This window comes from Vidua macroura, chromosome 3 (assembly GCF_024509145.1).
Source record: "Vidua macroura isolate BioBank_ID:100142 chromosome 3, ASM2450914v1, whole genome shotgun sequence".
Classification (NCBI taxonomy): domain Eukaryota; kingdom Metazoa; phylum Chordata; class Aves; order Passeriformes; family Viduidae; genus Vidua; species Vidua macroura.
In genome coordinates, this window is record NC_071573.1 from 61638334 (window position 1) to 61652142 (window position 13809).

Here is a 13809-nt window from a genome sequence, read left to right on the forward strand (position 1 = left end):
TTTCTTGCACTTAGCTTCTGTGCAACATGTAACATGAAGGGGATATGTGTTCACTTGTGTGCTGAACTGGCAAGATTGTCAGAATAGTGTTTCTCTGTTCTCCTTGCTGTGCTTTGGGCACTGTGCCTTCAGGACACACACAGATGATTGACTACAAAAGCGACGACTTCATTGCACAGTCTAAAGTAGATCTAACCTTCAGGCTTACACTATTTTAAAAAGCCAACCCAGTGACAATGCTTCTCCATTTAAGAAGTGGAGAGATTAAATACAACTTGTATCTGCTTGAAAATACTATAATACAGTTAAGTATTCTTGTAATAGTTAGTTTTATTGAAATTCAAGTGCAGATTTAAAGATAAAAACACAAGTTTAAAGTCCTTGAGCTCAATTCCCTGGGAAGCCATAAAATAACATTACATTTTTTTTGTTGTTAGATTGTAGTATTTCTACTATTCTGATTGTAAATATTTCTACCCTAAAATAGTGATTTCTTTCTCGAAGTTTATGTGTCTATTGTAATTTTTCTGTTGAGAGGTTTTTTTTTTTTTTTCAATTGCACAAGTAAACCTAAGTTTGACGGCATATCAGTAAGTTTTGTCCAAAATAGTTTGATGATTTGTGCTGTCTGTTCATCAGAGATCTTGCTGAGGACCAAATCTGATGAGAGGAGAGACATAGTACTTGTTTACATAATTTATATTCTAAATTTATCACACAATTTATATTCTAAATCAGTTCAATAGCAAGTAGTGATATGGCTACAAGATATAAAGGAAGAAACAGAATTGTTAGCATCGTGTATGTTTCTCTGAGTGTGTTAAAGAGCTTTGCTGTCAGATTGCTCTCTCCCAATGTAATCTATCTAAAATTGTGAAGTATTTTGATAAATCTTCTTTTGCTGAAGAATGAAGTTACAACTAATACAAAGAGTAGTGTGTGAAGTAATCATCCATTTAACATTTATTTGATTCTGTAGGGCACCTGTAAAGGAAGACTCTCATTTGTAAGTCTAAAGAGGAAAGGTAGAAGATAGAAGACAAATCTCTATTTCTTTGTGTTTGCTGTTCTCAGCTTGTTTATTATGAAAAGTTTGTGTATAATTCTGGTTTTTATCTTAGATTTTTTGTAATACTTTAGTCCATCTTTAAGCATAACATTGCAGGAGGCAATGTTATAATTGTCTTTGTGATTGAATAAAAGGTGTTAAAGCCAGTAAGGAAATGCAGAGCTTCAATTTGACACCAGGAAAAGTATGAAGCATTGCTGAGTGTTTTAGTTTGTAATTTCAAACCAAGACACTGAGAAAAGTTTTAAGATAAGACATCATTTTAATAGGAGATTATGCAAGGAGAAGACAGGAAGGGATAGGCTGCTCTGTTTAACCTTGATTCTGGGAAGGTGATTTAACAGCTCATACTTGAAGTCATTTCCAGATCTGTGAGGGACATCAGCAAATAATGTCTGCTTAGACGTCAGTGAGGTTTTGATGCTGTCTTCCAAACAGGGAGAGTGCCACTGAGCACCAGGAAACACTTATAAACATGTTTTTAAAAATTTGTTGTTGTTGTTTTGCTTTATTTTGTTTGTTTGTGTGTTTTGGTTGTTTTTTGTTTTAACTGTGTGGGTTACTGTGCACTGGCACAGGTTGCTCAGGGAAACTGTGGAATCTCCATCCTTGGGATATTGTCTGGACGTGGTCTTAGGCAACTGTTTCTATCTAGATGGCTCTGCTTGAGCAGAGTGGTTGGACCAGATGGCCTGCAGTAGTCCCTTCCACACTAAACTATTCTCTAATTTTGTAGATTGGGGCCCCTTTATATCTTGAATTTATTATTTGTTGATCTGTATCTCATCAGATCTTTCACTAAATTTGGAAGCTTGGCTGTTTCCCATGGGTATAGAAACCTTCACTGCTTTCAAAATACATTTACACTGTTGTTCTTTCTAAGCTTCCTTTCATCTTGCTGGATTCCATGAAAAGATATGCCTCATATTAAAGAACCTACCACTTTTCTTACTACAAAATAAGAAACTAGAGCAGTATCTTCACTTCTGATACACAAGGATTTGGCTTTTAGTTTGGCAGTGCATGTGTGTGTGAAGGTATATTTTTAAACTCAGTATTGCTCATTGCCCCTCCTATTCATGTGCCCAAGTTTTGTGATTGATTCGCTGCTAGCTTAATTCTTTATGTACCTTGATGTTGTTTCTCAAAATATCTCTTCTGAGAGGGTCTCTCTTGAGACTCTGGATTTATACAATGACCAAACTCTTCCATCATCTTTTTACCTTCTTGGACTTACCTCCTTCTGAGACTTGAGAAATGACCTTTTGTAACAGCTTCTGTCATTTTCAATGTCAGAGCTCGTCCATTTCCTTGCATTTAATTTGATCTTCCTTTCTGCATGACAATTTAATATTTTATACACAGTCTTATGCTCATCGCCCCTTAAGAAGTCCTCAGCTTTCATCTTGTCCACATTCATTTTGAGCTCTGTTCCTTGAGCTCCTTTTAAACTTCAGTCTGTATAAGTTATGTACTCTTCTCTCATTAACTCATTTCTCTGGTTTCTGCACTGATGCTGTGGTAACTTGCTTGTTGTTCTCCAAGAGGAGACTTTTTTTTTTTGTTGAATAGTTGCTCCTATTGTCTAACTGGAAGCTTTTGCTTTTTGTTTGTTGAAGAAGTTTTAATAACTAATAGTAAAAGAAATGGCTTCTAGAACAAACTTTAAATAACTTGTATTGTCCCCTATCACACTATTTTATGGCTAAACTGTGAAAGTTTTAATAGGGTGGGTTGAGATGCTAAAAAGCAGTGCCATGGAAAGGGACCTGGGGGTCCTGGTTGGCAGAAGGTTGAACATGAATCAGCAGTGCCCCGGCAGGCAGGAGGGCCAAGCATGTCCTGGAAGGTATCAGACACAGCATTGCAGCTGGGTAAGGGAGGGGATTGTCCTGCTCTGCTCTGCACTGGGGTGACCTCTCCTTGAGTGCTGGGGGCAGTTTTGGGTACCACAATATAAAAAAGAGATTAAATTATTAGAGAGTGTCCAAAGGAGAGCAACAAAGAAAAGAGATTAAATTATTAGAGAGTGTCCAAAGGAGAGCAACAAAGATGAGGAAGGGCCTTGAGGGGAAGCCATATGGGGAGTGGCTGAGATCACTTGGTATGTTCAGCCTGGAGAAGGAGAGACTGAGCAGAGACTTCATTGCGGTCTTCAATATCCTTGTAAAGGGAAGAGGAGGGGCAGGCACTGATCTCTTCTCTGTGGTGACCAGTGACATGACCCAAGGGAATGGCCTGGAGTTGTGTCAGGGGAGGTTTAGGTTGGATATTAGAAAAAGACTCTTTATCCAGAGGGTGGTTGGGCACTGGAACAGGATCTCCAGGGTAGTGGTCTCAGCACCAGCCTGACAGAGTTCAGGACGTGTTTGGACAATGCTCTCAGGCACATGGTGTGACTCTTGGGGATGGTGTTGTGCAGGACCAGGGGCTGAGCTCAATGATCCTGATGGGTCCCTTCCAACTCAGCTTATTTGGTGATGTGTAGCTGTTAGGCCTGTTTTTGTGGTTGAATTGGTGGCATGATTACTAGAGATAGAGACAGAAGTTGTGAACTTTTTGTTCCAAGTACTTTTTCATCTTTTTTTTTTCCTTTGGAGAGTAAGTTACAAAATAACCTAACACTCAATGTAGAAAATTTTGTGATTTAATCTACTTTTTGTAGGGCTGTCTTCAGTTAGCACTCCTGAATTTAATCTTGTTCTTATCCATTGCCTTTTAACAGTATATTGTGAGAATGCTTAGGAGAAATGCCAGAGACTGTGATATAGATTTTCTATAGATAAGCACTAGCAGTGTCTTGGTAAAGGTGCTGTTTTCAGAAGCAGCATTGTAAGTCCACATATCCATTAAAAATGTCGAAGTGAATAGTTTATTTTTGGAACTCCCAATTGTGTTCTTGAAGACAGAGAACTTGTTTGCTGGCATTTTACTATTGGTAATGTTATGAAAATATTTATTAATTTCAAGAGCATGATTCCACCCCTCAAAACCCCAATTTTTTATATTATAATGGTATAATATCTTGTCACCAGTGCAGTTGGTCAGAATTTTGCTCAGTGTACTGCAGGAATACTGAAGCTTGCAGCCTTTAAGCTGAAATATGAAATAGCGTTGTCATTCTGTGGATGTTTTAACTTGTATATTGATGAAAATCTGTACATCATTTAATGAAACTGTTAATTCTTCTCATGGTTTCAGAAATATCTTGTGAACTGAAATGAAAATTGTCTTGATAACTTTCAGTTATATAAAAGTGATCTGCATATGTAGGGCTGTTTGCTCTCTGCTGCCTTGCCCATGTCAAGGAAGGATGAAAAAGACATTAAGCGATTGTGACTTTTCACTGCTACATGTTGTCACCTCTCCAGTAAAGAACAGAAGAACTCCTCTTCCCTGGAGAGCAAGCGGAAATTTAAGGACACTTTTGTTTAGATTATGTTTTGCTTAGTTTGGAAACTGAAAGACAGATAGTGTCTTTTGTTCATCTCCATCTCTTTTGTTTTTCCATTCTGTTCACTGCTGGTAAACCATGGAAAAGATTCCTCTTGGCAGTGAATATGAAGCTTTTTGAAATCAGAGATGTACAAGCCTTTTCCAGCTTGGGTATAAAGAGTGAGAGAGGCTAATTTAATAGAAGAAATCAAATAAGTGGCATGGTCAGGTAGACCACATCTAATTGTAAATCTTCATGCTCTTCCAATATTTGAGGCTAGGATAAATGCTTCTTCTTGCCCTGAAGAGCACAGGAAAGGATGTCCACCTGAGGCTTCTTGCATTCTCCATAACTTGCACCTAATAATTATCTAGTTCCTATCTTTCCATTCTAAAATTAGCTATTATTAAATTAGGTATTTATTAATAAGAAATGTGGAAGACAGACAATGAAGAGGAATATGCATCTAGGTCAGACTAGATTGTGAGCTGTTTAGCATTTTTTCCCCTACTCGTCTCCTTGTTTATGGCACTACTTAAGGACTTTACAAGGGTGGGATTGGTTTTAATTTCACAGTGATTTATAGCAAATACTGATATAGGAGAAATTTGTCCACTTCCTTGTTAGAAAAATTTATATTTGTAGAGATGTTTAGATTATTTGACTGTTATAACAACACCAGCAAAAGCCCTACAACTAAAATATAATAATATTAATTTAGGAATAATTTGCCATATTTCCTATTTTGCTCTTGTTGTTTACATTCTTGAGACTTGGAGTTCCATGTTGAAGTTCCTAAGTTAAGAGGGTGATTAGAACTTCCTGATATTAAGAACAAGTCTAGAAGAATTTAAAAAAAAAAAAACATTTGCAGGTAGTTGAGTTTAGTTGGTTTTTATTGCTAGTACCTGAAATCAGTTGTTTTGTGTAATGAATTTCAGTACTACAAAATAAGATATCTACTAAGGAAGATAAATGTTCTTAGTATTTAGTATGACTTCTCCCTGTAGTGGAGAATCTGTAATTCTCTTTAAGTGCAATTCTTTTCATGGTTATTTTTTTAACACTAAATAGTGCTGCTAATCTTCTGCTTTTTTAGATGCCATAGGTTAATTAAGGTTGTTTCAGTGTTACATTTCAGTAGGTAATACTTAACATAAGCATTTTAACATAAGTCATTAAGATTTATTCTCAAACTGCATTAACATCAATTCTTAGTATAGTATTAACAGGTATCTGAATGCTCTGCAGTCAAGGTGTTTTAAAATGCTCATAACAGAAATTATGTAGCGCCTTTAGAAGATGAAAACATCCTGTGCTTCAAGGTGTACTGTAATATAAATAGGTAAATTAACGTGGAAAGTGGGTGATTTTTAAAAGCAGAACTTGTACCTGGATGTATATGACAGAGAAGACACCTGCTATAGCACCTTTATCTTCAACTTTTGAATTCACCACTCAATATGAGAAGGAAAAAAAAAATTCACAGGACTTTTACCTGACATCACAGATCAACATAATTTTATACTGGGTTCTTGCCATGGAGCCATCTACTTTGATAGATTTAGACCTATTCATTATGCTTTTACAGCAGGTGGTGAAGAAAAATAAAAGCATGCTTTTGAATAAAACAAGTAGATTGTTCCAAGCAGTCATTTGAGCTGAATGAGAAAAGATTATTTAATCCCTACTGCGACATCTTCATACATAGAAGTTCCAAGAGAAACCATTGGTAACTGAGCCCTGTGAACAGGAGAAGTTGTGCTGACAGAATGTTCTTGTGTGCTTCTAGTTCAATTCTTCTCTTGTGCATTTGTTCGTTGTTTTTTTTTTTTTTTTTTTTTTTTTTTTTTCCTTCCTGTATTGGTGATCTGCCTGGTCCTAGTGGATGAGTTTCTGGGCTTACAACCAGCTCCTTGAAATGGAGGAGCATGAACGAGTAAGATATAACTAGTGTGTTTTGAGTATTGCATAACACCAGACCTGGTCAGATGCAAAAACAGATCTCAGAACTAAACTGTAAAGTTGGATGCTTTCAACTGTCTTTCTATACATGCCATTCTGAGGCTGAAAAAAATCCTTTGCCATGTTGATAGGTTATAGCACTAAGTAATGAAGAACACTTCTAAAATCTATATATTAAAATGGGCATACAGACTTTTTGCATGCTATTAGGGAATAGTATCTTTTATCTAGAAGTCAGTAGATCTCCAGTGCACTATAATGCTATTCATAATAAATGCTATGAGTATCTTAAATTGAATTTAATGTTGTTGTGCAACTGAATGTTTCTATTCTAAATAGCAGAAGTGACATAATCTCTAGGGAGTGCAGTGATAACTTAAGAATTGTCAGATAATGATCAGTTATTCAAATTCGGAATCAGTCTTTCTTTTTATCCTGAGCTGATGAGCTGGGAGTCCACAGTAAAGTTGTAATGGACATCCATTTATCAGTGGCAGTTATTGACACATGCTTCTTCTAGTCTTAAGCTTATTTATATTTTAACCAGGTGGAGAAAAGATCTGTTTAGCTCTTCTTTTCTGGGTTGTTATAAAAGAAGGTAGGATAAATCAAAATTATAGGGCAATGCCAGTACTAAGTGCTGCTGCTAAGGAATTATTATAATTTAAAAAAATGTAATTTATCTTTAAATGTAAATACATAAATTATTTGAAATAGCTTTTATAGGTGTTTTGTGTTTGTGTTTTGGTGGCTAGGGGGCTCTGTGAAGACAAGAGTGGCTTCTGTGAAGAACTGCCAGAAGCTTCCCCTGTGTCTGATAAAGCCAATGCCAGACTCCAAGAAAGAGCCAGGCTGAGCCTATCAGAGACAGTAGTAGTGCCTCTGGGATAACAGATTTAAGGAGAAAAATTTTCTGTGTGACAAAAGGTTTTTTAAGATTTGGTATTATTTTTCATTACACTGCTCAAATTTGATTGGTGAAAAATTAAGTTGAATGTGATTTTGCCCACAACGGTAATTGGTGAGTCACCCGAGGGTCCTTCAAAATATTTTTCTCTTCCCTGAGGAGGGGACTTATAGAGCAGCTTTGGTGGGCACGTGGTCTTGAGCCAGGGTCAAGCCCCTACAACAGATGATGTGTAAATTCTTGACTAAATGATCTTTGTTAAATCTTCATTAAATTTTGGTTAATTTGGGGGATTTTATGATTAATTTTGAGATTAAATTTAGGTTAATCTTGATGACCTTGTTATTAAGCAGAGCTTTAATTTATTTTCTGAGAGTTCAGTGTGGGATATTAATCTTTCTTTGTATAATGAACATTTAAGATTCTTTATCTTTCATAAATGAAAATGGACAGGTAGGCAGGAAATTTTTTGAGGCTAGTATGATTTATCATTTATCTTTTAAAAGGACGTTGAAGGGGAGTGTGTGAGTTCTCGGACTGTTTAAGCTGAAGTTGATAACCTAGTGCAGCTTATGAGAAAAGATAATGGAATCGTTGTTTTGCTTGATTTCCGCTAAATGTAAATGTTTCCCAAATACTTCACAAGCAACTGAACAAATTTGATTGATCCAAAATACAATCAAAATAATCATAGACACTTAAAATTCTGTCTTCTTAGTTTTCTATTCCAACTGTTGGTGGGGTGTTTGTTTCTGATGGACTACCTGCTTTTTTCTTTTTTGTTTGATTGTTGAGGGTGACTTGATGGCTTCTGCCACCACTGCAGGTGTGGCAGCCCTTGGCTCTGGTTGATGCTGTCCTGTCCAGCTCTTCTGGTTTGTGTCCTGAGGGCAGTGTTGTTTGAAAGGAGGAGATACTACTGACTGCCTTGCATCCCAGTCCTTCAGCCCTCATCAGGGCCCGCTGAAGTCAGACTGGTCTGGTGTATTACTGTTGATCACTGCTGCTGTTGCCATTTTTTTCAGAAGCATAATAGAAATCTGAGGTAAATGTGGATTTAGGTAGTGCAAGATCCAAAAGCATTTGAATGTCAGCACTGTGCTTCCAGCCCAGAGATTTGAGCAGAGGTGTACAAATCACTGGCAGGATGTGTATCGGTAGGTATGGACAAATTCCAGTGGTGGGGTAGTATTGAAGAAAAATTTTAAGTTGTACATCAGCAGTAGCTAAAGGAATGTCGTGGTCATAGGTAATGGGACAGTGGTTGATAATACTGTTTTATTGAGTTTTGGGGAAATTACAGATGGCTTAGTACGAGATTTATGACTTGTCATTTGTAGGATATTAGCAGACTGTTGTCAAAATGTTAGGCAACAAATATGAATGGGTACTTGAGTTCAGCTGCTGAAATTCATTGGAAGGTAGTGGTCAAGCTGATCCACTATTTTCCCTTAGCAATGCTGTTACATTATTGTGGACAATGGCTCAGTAGCTGAGTTAGGGTGCTAATAAGTCCTGACCTGCTGGGTACTTGTGTCAGATGTGGTTTTATGTTTGAGTGATTTAAGATTTGATTTAAAATGTAGACAGTTTTGAACAAATGGCTGTGAAAAAAATACATCACTGCAGGTTTCACCCACCCACCACCTCTTCTCCTTGTGTTTTCCACACAGCATGTTGCACTAGGTTTGTCTCTTACTGCCTGGAGTTATTGAAATACCATGTAGGCAATTGACTGTTAAAACAGAGAAGGAGAGGTCTGAATCTGCTCATGTTTTAAGTCTTAAGGAGTAGTCTGCAGGGGGTTTGAAATGCTTGTCTTGTCTTGTGTTGTGCTAGATAAAACACTACAGCATTGGTTGTTTACTTGCCTTGAAATGTCTCGGTATGTTGGTAAGCGGTAAGGTGGCAATGAGAGGAAGCCATTGGTTCAAGCAATGTTACGGGGTTCGTTTTTTAGTGGGTTGATAATCTGTCCTGATAAACTTTGCTTGTGCACATGATAAATGCACATTTGCTTGTTCTGTGGGTGCAGCCATAGTGTGCACACATGGAGGTTGGGATTGCTTGCTGTGTATTAACAGGCACATTGTTATTGCTAATCAGAACTCTGATAACTAAAATTAATAGTGGCTACAAAGACAAGCAATTAAGGACATTCATCTTCCAAATGAGTCTAAAAGATTCATTGGTAGTTTAAATTTATATACTGAGGGCACTCAAACCATTTAAAAGGGTAATGGGTGCCCTGCAGGTATGTGCTTCAAAGCCATATGTCATTTTGGTGCTGGGACAGCAGACTGATAACTTCCCTTTAAGGGAAACTGCTATTCATTTATCAGTAAAATGTTGAAGGAAATGTACATTTTTTTGCTGTAGAGTGATCATAGAAGTGTAAGTTAAATCAAAGTGCAAGATTTATGTTCTAAGTATTTTTGGCTTTATCAAAATAGATGTTAATTAGAAAAGTCTCTCACAGGGCACTGGAGTTGGGACATTGAAAAGTACAAATATTACTCTGACACACAAATATTTCTCTCATGCCTTGCAGTCTTTGACAGTGACACCGATGTAGTAACCAACTTAGTACAGGGAATAAAATGTTGTGGTGCTTTTGTTGCTGCTGTTGATGCTCTGCTTATGTCGTCACAGGGTGATGTTTGAGTAAGAAGTGTTGTTAATACAGAGATGCATATGAAGTTTTAAGGGTTTACGGTACAAAGATTTGTCACAAATTTTGCTTCAGTGTAGAATTTTCTTTCTGTCCTGATGTTCTTGCCAGATGAAACGTTGGTTAAAAGGTAATTCTGGGAGTACCTGGTACCGTGTATGTCTTGTACAGAGGGCAGGAAATAAGCACAGACTGTAGCTCCTGATGGTCCTCAATATCCCCTTTTCCCTCCAGCCCATTCACCTCCTGAGTGCAGTGTGAGCTGGTGAGACCCTGGCAGGCCTGGAAGGATGTTGGCTGTTTCTGCTGTTGTGGTGACTCATTGTAGGGCAACACTGGAATCTATTGTAATAAGGGGTTTTTGTTTGTTTTCAAAGTACTTGTCCCATATTTTATATTTAAAAAGACAACAAAGTCAATACAAATACCCCTGTTATTCTAGAAGTGTCTTAGCAAAAGGAACTTTTGTTGTGATAAGCATTGTTATTTGGATTGATGTGCCCAAGTTACTGAGGAGAAGAGCATGTTACTGAGGGAGAGTTACTGAGGGAGAAGGGCATGCAAGGAATATCTCCCCTGGCTTTCAAAAATTGTCTGTAGTCTAATTCTTATATAACTTTTCTAGATTAAAAAATACCACCTGAGTAATGATGAATGCACTGCTTTCTTTTTCACTCTCTCCTGCTATTGTGTTTTGTTTTTGAGTAGGAGGAGCAAACTCCAGGGCTGTGTGCCATGCATAGAGATAACAGCTGCTGCAGAATTGTATGCATGATATCTGTATTTTCTTGCCTTTACGCTCTGCTTTTTCTTTGACCAGGCTCTTTGATTCCTTTGTTTCTTCATTCTCAAACCTTGATCTTTTTCTGAGATTGTCATGCTTTCTTCTCTCTTTTCCCAGCCTACTTAATGGCCTTGAGTCAAGAATGGAATAAAAAACTTACTGAGTGAGACAGGGCAGACATGACTGTGCTACATGGGAATTATCTTTTTTTTCCTCCCATCATTTACATTCCTTCCATTTTTTCTTTCTCTCTGTCACTTCTCACAACTTTAGTTGTAAGGTTTTCATATCTGTTGTTTGTGTGACCCTGAAAAGATGCCTTACTATGGTATGCTAGATTGATTTAGTAAATGAAGATTACCCAATTCATTCTGCCGCAATTATTTTTTTTCTAAGTAATTTTAATTAGTTTTTCTGACTGTTTTGGGCACAGTATTTATCTTGTTGTCAGTGTTTGGACTGCTTTTGCTTTCAGAGTTTTTGTTTTTCATTTTTGATCTTGGTCTATTTTCAGTTTCCTCTGTGGTTTAGATAGCATTTTGCTTTTTGTTACACAGACTCTGAGGTAGGTTTCACTTGAATTGTTGACTTCAGGCTATGATTTGCTCTGACAGAAGGTGCTCTTGGGGGAAATTATTTGTGTGGAGTAGTGATGTTTTTACCAAAGAGAGGGGAACACTGATGGGTGAGTTGTTTGCGGGTTTTAGCTTTGTAAATGCAAGCCTGTGAACTGTGGTACAAGGTTGCATGGGCACTGCAGTTGTGGTGGGCCCCAAAGAAACACCTCTGCTTGACTCTTGGAATGTCTCTGCTTTTAAATAAACTAATAACAAATTTCTTCTCTAGGAGGATGCACGTTCGATGATGGTCCTGGGCCCTGTGACTACCACCAAGACCTGTATGATGATTTTGACTGGGTTCATGTCAGTGCTCAAGAGCCTCACTATTTGCCACCTGAAATGCCTCAAGGTGAGAAGCCTCGCAGATACTGATGGATAAATTTCTTTATAAACTCAAAGCCTCATTGAAGATGACCTCAAGGCCGTGGTCTGAGATCCCCACTTTAACCTTGGTGATGGAGATCATATAAAGGAACAAAAATAATAAATATAGCAATCTTGGTAAATGAGAAGCCTTCTTAGACCAAATACCCCTTTAAAGCTGGGGTGAGACATAGGGAAGGGAGAAAGTAAACCATAATTTCCTCTTTATTCTGTGTGGAATTCCTGTTGACTTGGAGTAAAATTCTGTGTTTTATATGACAGCCAATGTATCGATTCAATTATTCAGGTAGGCAGTAGAAGAAATGGTGCAAAAAAGGATACATGCAAAAACCCCAGACACTGATTCCTTCTTTGCCCTCCCCCCTCAACCTCCTATCATCTGAAGGTAATCAGAAAAGCTTGATTTATGGAAATATTGCTGTTGTTAATTACTATTTAGGACAGGTAATGAATAACTGAAGAGGCACAGCCTACATGACCTTGCCTGCTCACCTTTGATGAACAGCTTAATCGGCACTTCCCAGACAGCATGATATGCTGAGAGAATGAAAGCATTTGAAATTCAGCTACATTTTCCAATTAATAATACATTAAGTAATTAATCATGCAGAGGAGGAAAAAAGGTCATGGCTATTTTATTTGTCTCTAAAAGGTTTTGTGAAGTGAGGTATGCGTGAAGAAGGAGTGAGAAATGTTGCCACACAGAAGTAACCTCACCTGTGCACCATTCATTCCTTCCCCTGCATTTTGTGTACTGTTGTGAATTATTAATGGTGGTTGATCTATATAATTTTACTTCTTAACTGCTACCTAGTGGATTCCCCCTGCTTTGGAGTCACTGATATGAGCAGGTATTACCATGTCCAATAACTTGCAAATTAGGTTAATTAAGCAAGACCCACACTTTATTTAATGGACTTCTTGGTGCTTTAGTTTTGCATAAGGAGGAATAAATTAAAAAACCTCAACATTTGTGATGGTCTTATATTAAAAAAAGTTCAAAACAATATCTCCCCTAGTAAGGCCGAAGTTAGTTACTATTCAGTTTGCATTTTTTTGGAATGTACATGTTTTTTATAAAATTTGGAGGTATATTAACCATTTTGGGAAAAATTTGGTATTTTTAGACCTTTGGCACACCTTGTACAGGAAGAAGAGCAATTTTAAGAATTGTATTTTGAATGAATCTAAATGACAAGATAGCTTCTTGCTTATTCCAAATAACATACCTGTCATCCTTAGGCAGTTCTCAGAGTTAAATGACACAGTGCTCTCTGGCATGTGATTTCTTTTCAGTTCTGCTATAGACTCATTTTTCTCTGAGCATAGCACATGGATTCTTTCAGAGCAATTTTTTTTTTCATCTATATGCAAAATTGTGGCTGCTCAATAAAATCTATCAGAATAAAGGAATTTTTCAGAGATAGACCAAAAGAGATACAGAAGTTCTGGTTATTTATTTTTCTTCCCTTGGTTAGAATGCTAGATTTCTTGTATCAAGCTTGATGTTTGGTGACTGACATGTGGACTAAAACTAAGCTTCAAATATCTTCTGATCTGATGAGTTTCCTCTTAAGAAGTTCAGAGTCTTCAGATTCTGAAGATGCATGCCATACATAAATACTCAGGTTCATTTGTGTTTGAAATACCATGGTTTTAAATTAAGTCTGAAAAGGTAACATGGATCTTGAATGAGTGACAAATTCTTCTGGTGGATCTGCAGGAAATGGAACAACAAGAGGTTCAGGCAAAAGCAGAAGGGAAATTGCGTGCAGTCATCTGCTGTGCAGTGTTTTAACATTGGTGACCTGCTCATGAGGAAGTTACCCAAGTAGAATTAGATTTGGTAATGAAAGTATAGGTCAAATACTACTGCAGTTTTCACATTGAAAAATGCTGCATTGTAGAAGAACCTGTACAAGAAGCTAGGAATCTCTTTGGGACCACTTTTTCATGTTCTATCTGTGACAGAT

The 13809-nt window shown here is 37.3% G+C and overlaps 1 protein-coding gene across 5 annotated transcripts in view; it reads left to right on the forward strand.

Annotated features, from left to right (window-relative positions):
• PTPRK (protein tyrosine phosphatase receptor type K) overlaps positions 1 to 13809 on the forward strand; it is a 382123-nt gene that overhangs the window by 70824 nt on the left and 297490 nt on the right. For all 5 annotated transcript variants that reach the window (XM_053973378.1, XM_053973379.1, XM_053973381.1 and 2 more), the window contains exon 2: positions 11679 to 11801. In XM_053973378.1, the coding sequence (XP_053829353.1) occupies positions 11679 to 11801 (123 nt within the window). The remainder of the gene's footprint in view (positions 1 to 11678; positions 11802 to 13809) is intronic.